The sequence below is a fragment of the Egretta garzetta genome, unplaced genomic scaffold (genome assembly GCF_000687185.1).
Source record: "Egretta garzetta isolate BGI_Z169 unplaced genomic scaffold, ASM68718v1 scaffold81, whole genome shotgun sequence".
NCBI classification, from domain to species: domain Eukaryota; kingdom Metazoa; phylum Chordata; class Aves; order Pelecaniformes; family Ardeidae; genus Egretta; species Egretta garzetta.
The window spans coordinates 1,645,153-1,654,649 of record NW_009258671.1 but is presented as its reverse complement, the minus strand read 5'-3'; the positions used below and the strand labels follow the sequence as shown (position 1 = coordinate 1,654,649).

The following is a 9,497-nucleotide window of genomic DNA, read 5'->3' as shown; positions in this document are numbered from 1 at the left end:
CAATTAACATGAATTGAACTGAGAAGCAATTCTCAACTGTCTTCCCACGTGTCCCTATTTATAGCTTTCAACTCTGCTTTCCCTGTCTCATGCCCTCTTCCTCACTCCTAATTAGTTAGAAACAATTATTGGGAAACTGAACTGTTTTACATGCTATAGATAGCTTGTTCTGTTTTTTTTTTCCACTTACAGGCCAACAACTCTGCCCACGTTACATAAAACTGTTCGAAGAAGAGTTACATTTAACTTTAAAGCGTCGCTAATGCTGTGAAGAGACAAAATAAAAAAATCGAGAAATGCATTTTCTAACACAGACAATAGTTAACAATCCTTGGGAACTTGGAGCAATGAATATCCTCACTGCAGAAAGCAAATGCTCACCAGAGGTTCCCTAGGACACAATATAGAGCACTACTGGATATACACCAGTAGGAACAAAATCTGGAAACTTTGACAAGAGTTAGACATCCCAAGAGTTAAAATATGGGCCAAAGAGGAGTAAAATTTCCCTTCCGGTGACATATGAGAAGGGGAATATCTGTACTGATTTTAAGAACTTGGATTAATGCATGCCTGAGCTTACCCACTTGGTATTATCCTTTCTGACTGCATGAGGCTGAGCTGAATAGATGATTAAGAAGAAGAAAGAGGAAATGGAACAGTGGCCAGAAATAAGACACCCTGTGGGTGAACAATTTCAACAGTAGTTGAGAAGAACGGAGAAGGTCCTATTCACAGATGCTAGACAAAGTTATACAGTTGGTCTCAAAGGCCAAAGGCTTAATAACATAAGAGCACTCAACACAGAAGAGCTCTGGGGCAACCCAGGCTTTGCACTGAGACAGTATAAACAAAATAGACAAGCCAAACAAAATACAGAGAAGACGGAAACCCAATGCCAAGAAAGTATCTGAGGTGATGGATGGTAGGCTTAATGTTAATTCCGTATTTCGTGTCTGTAGATTTAACATAAATCATGGAGGAGGGAAAAAGAGGATATGGTGGAATAAATATATTAAGAGCAACCAGCAAAGATTAAAAAAAAATAATAAAGAGTCTCAGTCACTGAAAAATGAAACTGACAAGAAAATAAGGGGGCAACTTTTGGACTTTACACATTATGTGCTGGATAGTATCAGCCTGTTTGAACTCTGCACCAAGGTGGCCATATCGCTTTTCAAAGATAACACACAAGTTCTAAATCGAAAAGTACACTTTAAAAAAGGACAAACAGAAGAAACACTAAACAAGAAAACCTCCTTAGGTATCAAATGACTCCCATCTTTTCTAAGAACATTCTGGGAAAGACTAAATATAATAAAAGACTTCAACAGATGCTCACGTTTAAACACAAACCCCTATCAAGATAAAGTTCAGAGAGTAACTGGTTAAAGCACTTGAAAACACAAACTAAATACATGGAAATCAGCAAATAAAGCAAGTCTTGTCTTCTGTAGAAATTATCTTCCTAGATTCCTAATCATCAAAACACTACTCTGCATTTTTTTGCCTTGTTTGAGTCAATCCTAATCTAAGATCAGGACTCATTTTGAATTAGCTAGGTTTAGTTTCCATCCTGATTGATCCCTAGATGTATAGAGAATATTTTACTTCCTAATGTTACAGAAGGTGACTTGTGATCTCAACATGCTCATGTCCTGCAGTAAATGTCTGCTTTATAAGCATCTCTTTTCTGAGTAGAATCTGCCCTGCCAACCCAGGAACATTTTAGTGACTCAAAGAAAGGGACGGAAAGCTCTAGCTATAAGACTGTTAAGCTGATTTAAAATACTCATCTGACATCTGCATTTTGACTCAAAAATAGCATCCGTTCACAAAGTCCAGTTCTGGATATGAGCTAAACCATACAAAAATAATGGCATATCTGGCTACCTAGCTTCTTAGCCTGTGCTTCTGGACCTCAGGTCATTAGGTCCAAGAAACCTCCCCTCATGTTTTGAGACTTAAACAAATCTAGGCCAATTGGTTTGAGAGAGAAAATATGTGAATACCTTTGATGGTTGAAGGAAATATTGAAAAGCCTGCTAGATAGATATAATTTTTTGGGTTTCTACTTTGGAATTCATTTGAATTGGATTTTGAAAATGATTTTTGAAACTCAAGCAACAATAAAAACTAAAACGGTGCTCTTACAAACTAATACTATTAAGTTTCATACAACTCTAGATCTTGCTTCTGCTGTTAAGAGCCTCTTACAAGCATCTATGACCTATGAAAGAATTTGGCCTGCATACTTAACTGCTGCTTTTTCCAAGAAGCTTTTTGATGGAATTGCGGACATTTAATACTGATTTTGCAGAGGGAGATGATTAAAGAGAAACCCTGAAACTTTAGTCTTATTTCTTTACATGTTCACGGAAATGGAAGAAGAGCAGAGTTTCTGGTCCAGTTATGACCAAATAATTTATTTCTATTCTATCATCTTGTATTTTGTTTTAGAAAAACATTGTGTAAGATTAATTCCAGAAAGACATCGGCCACTTTTTAGAAGCCAAAAATGCTCATAAGCAATACAACCCTTCCCCTACATTTCAATTATATCTGCCTACATGTACCATAAGACAGTACCTGACCAAAACTTGAACAAGGTGAAAATTCCTACAGAGCAAATGGGAGTGATCAAATTTTTTTTGAACACAAGGATATAACAGTTACTTTCCAATCATACAAAAGATTGAGGATTAAACACTCAAATTCTATGGATTCAAATGAGGTATCAAAGCAGATGTTAGGCCCTAAAAGAACTAATTTGGATGCTTAGCAGAAATGCACCCATTTTGTTTCTTAACCGTAGGGTAGACATACTAAGCTTCCTATAGCTGTTCAGGAGTGTTGTGCAAGAAGGCTACACAAAATCTCCATTAAGACAGATGTGTAACAGGTTTGGCATAAAAAGGTCTTCTTCCATTTGACCAGCTTCAAACTGTTGTATCTCTTAGATGAAGACAAACAGAAGTTATGAATCACACTCTATATTCAATTATAATTTTGGAAAAAACCCAAACAACTTTCAGATTACTTGTAGCCTTTGTTCAATTATAATGTAATCAAGCTGCTTTCAGATTTAGAATACAGTAAACAGTGATATAAAATACCAAAATTTTGAAAGATTGTAAATATAAACATGCCATGCTCAGGAAGCTGGAAGAATACAGTATTATCACCAAATTATAAAAAATTGCCTACTTCTTCTCTCCCAGCTATTGCAAATACACATATGCTTTTAATCATCCCATTGCCTTAACTGAATGTTGTTCGACTGTGCACCTTGTTTTTCAATGGAGTTATTGTCCTCAAAGCAGACAGGCAGGTGACAGGCAGTTGGTAGCCTGTACTCTAAAATTCCAGTCTCAAACTAAGGTCCTCATTTTAAAGCTGCAGATCCTTCTTATTAAAAAGCAAAACCAAAACCAACAAAACCCCAAAACGACCCCCCCAAAACCCCAACCGCAACAGCTTTGTTCCTTCCTTAAAGAAACATTACAATAGGTTGTCAAGTTGGATTGCATACCTATTACAGGCGGATCCAAATGGCGGAAGTTCTCAAAAGAGAACAGAAATATAGCCTGTGGTTGTACCTCCTTTTGGTTCTAGTGTTCCTCCAGGATGCCCGCAGCGAATGAAACCTATTCTATTCTCAGACCAGCTTAGTTTATCTTATTGTCAGACCAGACTTAGCTTAGTCCTATTTTTCTTCCTCTGGCTATCCCACTCTGTTCTAACTCCCATCTCCCTAAGTTTCTCTGAATTCTGTGAAGTTTAATTTGCTCAGAAGATGATCCATAATAAAGATGTGGGTCTTTTTTTGGAAATGAATATTCAATGTGTAAAATCTGTCAGACAAACATATCAAACACAGAGCAAAACCTACTTCTCGTTCCAGTCAGCCAGGAAAAAGAAGGATCTTTTAACCGGTATATTTTTGCAAATCTTGACTTGACATATTGTCTTCCCAGCGTAAGTAAGTGAACAGGAAAAAGAAAAAACGTTGTAGCTAAAAAGGGAAGAAAAAAAAAAAAAAACAGAAAAAAGAGATTAATTGTAACGTAACATGCCCAGCACAGTAAATTTGGGGCTAACCATTCAAAAACTTGTGAAGATCCATTCTTACATGCAAAAAGAGTTAAAATAATGACTTGCATATTAAAGGAGGGGTGGAGTAGGTTTATTATGGATTTTTTTTTTTTTTTTTAATGTTCAGAATTCAGGAAAAGTACTTAAGACACTTAAATTCTGCTCCATGTTTTTGTTATTAAGACCAATTTTTCTTTTCATTATTGCAGTCAAGAGAAGTTTGGACATAATTTTTGAATTGTTACAACTTGCTCATCATAAAACTTCAGTCAACAGTAACTCTATTTATAATTACTTTTCTCAATCAGTAAAAAATAGGTTAGTAACTAAGTGAATCTATGCATTCATTATAGCAGAAGCATTAAAGCCCTCTGTGTTGGCATTCTTCAGATACTTAATTGACTACCTTCATAGTGTAATTTGGATCTCAGGCTCTCTGTTAGTTTCATATTCTTCTTACTGAAGTCTTACAAAATTTTAGTCAAAATGGAGGAATAGCATATACTAATGAGAACTAATGTTCTGAACTGGTCTTGGAACTTCCAAATCTTCCTGCCACCCTCAGCTTTAGACCACAACCTGTACAAGAATGAGGAACATGGGAAACAGAATCAAATATGAATAAAAAAATTAAAGCATTTGCAGATTGAAAGTGCCCAGCTTTGCCTTATTTAAAAGTAGGCTTGTTAATCTCTTCCAGAACAACGTAATAATTGTTATAATTATTGTAGAAGATATGCTTTTTTTTTTTTTCCCCTTTCCTTTTTTCTTTTAAATTGAAAGAAAAGGATCTGGAATCTGTAGCATCTGTGAGGTACTGATGCAGAGAAAGGGGAAAAAAACCCCACCTTACAAGACTAGAAAATGCTTCTGCTCTTAAATATGCATCTTTCCTCTAGACTCATTACAAACAGTTGGAGGATAGTGCAGGAAATAATAGGTTTTAATACAATCAAATTATTAAGCACTGCTGTTTAAACAGAAGCATTGATAGACAATATACAGATATATCCCTGATTTATACACCACAAGGACCTCATCCTGGAAAGATTGATGCTTACACAATGCTTCAGTCTGATGAGAGGTTGTTCAGAGTGCATGCACTTCAACACATTTTAGGTCTGTGTAAAGCATTTTGCCTAGGTGGGTACTCCCCCTATGAGTTCAAAGGCATGACTTTATAGTCTTGTCCCAAAGAACACTTCATATCATGTAGATGTAGATAGGAATCTGATTTTGGGGGAGATGTAGAAACAAATGCAGCCCAACATGAAACTAGCAACATTATGCATCATATAAGGCATATCTGCTCGGGATTTAAATGAGATAAAACAACAGACTGATTGAAAAAAACAAGAAGGAATGAATATATGGTAAAGAAAAGTAATCAGTTTTGCAACATTATTCAAACTTGTAAGGTCTCTACCAATCTTTTTAACAAGGATAGTAAAACGGGAATCAGAAAATGAGAGCATAAACATAAAAATCAACAAAAAGCCAATCCACAAAAATAAACTTGAAGGGGATTTGACAGAACACTAACATAATTCTGTAAAACATAAGACAATTCACTCTCCCTTATCTCAAATGATTAAAAGGCATTTATCACATACTAGTATAGTATGTATAGAACAAAACCCCAATGTGAGACAGAAAAAATCTAACATTTATAATACATCTATTTTATATATATATGCAGGTATATATATTAAAATACATGTTATGAACACCAGCAAGATCACAAAATGTGACCTTTGGGAAAGGGAAAATGAGAGTTGTGGCATAGCCAGCATGAATTCATGCACTGCAGAAATACGACTGGTGAGTATGCGTGTGAATGAAGTTACTAAAAGCATTTGAGGGAAGTAGGTGTTGGGGTGGCAGTCCATGTTAAGAGCTGGCTATGGATATTGGAAAGACTGGAAAGGGAGATTATGGAGGAAGACAGATTCTCATTTTCACATGCTTTAACATAGCATTCAAGTCATCTGTGGCCTTTAGGCCATATGTGATTTCATATTTTTCTGGTAAAACATGAACTGCAATGGCAATGGTATAACCATCTGCAAAGTCAGGATAGTGATTATAGTTCTGTATTTTACCTTAACTAATGCAAATTCTCTCTGACTTTTATTAAACTGCTAATTACAACTAATGCTGTATAGTACTCTCTCTTGCTCACAGTCTAATGCAAATGATCCCACTGTTTTTAATCAGTCATTTGAAATGCAAGGTAAAGTGGGAGCAAGGGGAAAGTATTAATAAAAACTTAGAGAAAAGCATTTTGATTCATAAAAATAATGCTACCAGACTGTAGTCACCAGTCCTCCTTTGATTGCACTGGAGGAGGAGGAGAATACCAGTTTTGCTCAGGGTAGGAAAAGCAGCTACTTGAAGACACAATTTGACTAAATAATCAATTCAGAAGAGAACATTTTAATCAGCTTTTTATTGAAGATGCCTCCCTTTTTTCTTTCCTCTGCTATGCTGATATACTAGGTATACTTGGACATACAAACTATGCTGATTTTAATCACTATCTATACAGAGGATCGTCAATGCGCATGCTTAGCCAAGTAATATGGTTTGAATATATCAAGAGCAAAAATTGCTGATAAAGCCTCATTCGGATGGAGTTTAAGCAAGCACCCTGCTGTTTAACTGGGTAAGTTGGCCTTCAATCTGTCCATTTACTTGTACTGCAGAGGCCACACAAAGTCCCAGTCCAAACTGCCTTGGCATGCAGCCACCCTTTCCTCCCTCCCTCTGAGAAATTTGGTCACACAAGCATTTGTACGCATACCCGTCATGGCCAGTGCTCTGATCGTGCTTCTATTACCCTCCTTCCACACTGGTCAAGGGCAATGATCTAGGCTACCTCATCAGCTCTCCATCTGTCTATGGGGCCCGGAATTCTCCTAGTCAGTCAAGCTTAAGTAAGTGCACTTTATGCTAGAAAAAACAGTGGAGATACACCCACTTACTCAGTCTCTAACACTGACATAGGAGTATCACCAAAGCAACAGAGGTAAGCTAGCATCTGTGAAAAACATGTGATAAGAAGAGACAACACCCCGTCTTGTGAACACCTGCTATATCTCCTCCTACCTGTTCACCCAGGCTTCTGGGATGTTATGGGCAGCATAAACAGTGAAGCTGAGCTGGGAATCTAGGCTGACGTCTGCACATGAAGGGCTTTTAGGTATGCTGGCAAGCCGGAAATTTGCATCAAAGCTGCTGCTGTAAACATGGATGAGACAAGAGATGGCCATGGAGAGCTCAGTCACAGCAGCCTCCATTAACACTGAGAGGAGAGAGAGAAATAAATAAAGGTTAGCAATAGGTCATTTATGAAGAACCGTATTTATCTTAAACCATCAGTTATGGCTTTGAAACGCTTCCTAATAAAATTTAATTAAAATGACATAACCTACCAACTGAAGCCAATTAGCCATCTGTGCTTCTGAAACCAGCCTTAGCTCATTTCTGGTGTATCATTAACAGTCTTTCATTACTGTGCTTTCAAATTAAGGCATTTTCAAAGTAAGCATTTTAAACTACAGCAAGTTAGTATGTGCCTCAGATATGCTATTTTAGTCTGTTAATTTTTGTGCTGGAAGGATTTTTATGATGTAGGTATTTTGTAATTTCAGCAGTTAAGTAGCTTCTTAGTTCAAGGGAACTGGCAATGCAGCAGTAGAATGGAGAAAAGGCACTGGTTAAATTTTAAGACTATAAAGCTGTTCCAACTGTAGGTAAACAATTCATAAAATACATACAATAGCAGCCCCAGTCAGAGATAGTCAGCGTTCAGATGGTCATGGATTGGTGATAATATTACACAATGATGGACGCTGAAATACATATCTATACGGATATATATGAAATGCAGGCTGTGCCCTCTTCTATGTCACGCCTTTATTTATGTTATTTACTCTGGCTTCAGCTCTGCAGTGTTCTTTTTCTGCAATTACTGGCTTTTATCCATCTTCCCTCTCTCTGTGCTTTTGGAGCAGCTAGGGGATTGCCTGATTGCCAGTGTAAATTAAAATCCCCAGTCCTTGCAGCCTTCATCGAGTGAAGAGAGCTGGTACAAGCACTCATGTCTCAGGCAAGGGACAAGTTGAGAGAGAAAGCATCAGAGTACATCATATCATTCCAAGATCAGGATGATTTGTCTTTCAAGAGGAGTACACCAAATTCTCCTTCCTCCTCCCCCCCGCCCCGCTCCCAGCTTTTAACTCATGGGTTCCTACAGGATCAAGAACATGCTTTTCTCAATTGTTACAGTTCCTGACATACTCCCTAAACTTGTCTGGCCACTGTATTCAGCAGCTATCTATTAGCTGTCTAATAGTGTCTATTGAAAAAAAAAATAAATCCCAGGAATAGGAAGCCTGAGACTTCCTTATACTAGCTTTTTATACTTGGGATAGGTGCAGGAATCCTGCCCAACATCATACCCAGGTACCATGATTCACTGGACCTAGCTATCTCAGTTTCCTGGCAGAAATGTCTCCAAAATACATACCCTCAGTCTAGAATTTTATTCCCCTTCTTTGATACCTTTTGCCTTTAAACTATCAAATACTACTGAGTCACAAAATGCATTGCAAGTGAATTATTTCAGTCTTCATTTTACAACAGACAAATTTTAACTATGTAACAATATAGATATAGATAAAATTGAAATAGTTTGACATATAGTGGGGTTTGCTACTGGAAATACTGACAACAAATTCTTGCAGTCATGAAGGACTGGCTTAAATACTACACCTTGTCATATTGTAATCATCTTCCATGTATGAAACCTGAACCATTTTAGGGACTAATAGGCTAAGAAAACTCAGTTCTTTTACTCTCTGTTTGTGATACTTATCTGTCTAGCATTTGTTTTTAATTATCTTTTTATTTATCCTCTTTACTATTTTCTCCATTTATCATCCTTCACCATGACTGATCTGAATAAATCTTTTCCTCTAATGATTTTTTCCCCCCTCGAATACCATTTTATTGTCATACCCAGTTCTCTTGGATGTGTAATAACTTAGTTCCTTCCAAACTAAATGTTTAATTTGTACTGAATTTTTTTACATTCCAAGGAATTACCTATAGCCATATACATAAAGCCTTCTTAAGAGGTCCAGAAGATCACATCAAGTGGACTATTATTTGAACCAGTATTTTCTACTTTATCTGAAATGTATCACACTATTTACATTAAAGAAAAAACAGCTAATTAGGAGACTCCCTGACTCCAATCCGTTAAGAGTGGCAGACAGGTAAATGTGGTGTAATAGCAAATCCCTTATTTGTGCAAATTGGCCTACTGAAGTCAATGATCACTGAGTGGAATCTTCTCAGCATTTTCTCCAAAAGAGGGTGAAACCTAGCTCACAATC

General features: G+C 36.9%; 1 protein-coding gene across 1 annotated transcript in view; it reads right to left on the bottom strand.

Annotated features, from left to right (window-relative positions):
• Positions 1-9,497, bottom strand: part of PIK3C2G (phosphatidylinositol-4-phosphate 3-kinase catalytic subunit type 2 gamma) — a 199,628-nt gene that overhangs the window by 138,550 nt on the left and 51,581 nt on the right. The window contains exons 11-13 of the mRNA XM_009648693.1: positions 7,204-7,399; positions 3,893-4,015; positions 191-265 (exon numbers count right to left, since the gene is read on the bottom strand). Coding sequence (XP_009646988.1) covers positions 191-265; positions 3,893-4,015; positions 7,204-7,399 — 394 coding nt within the window. The remainder of the gene's footprint in view (positions 1-190; positions 266-3,892; positions 4,016-7,203; positions 7,400-9,497) is intronic.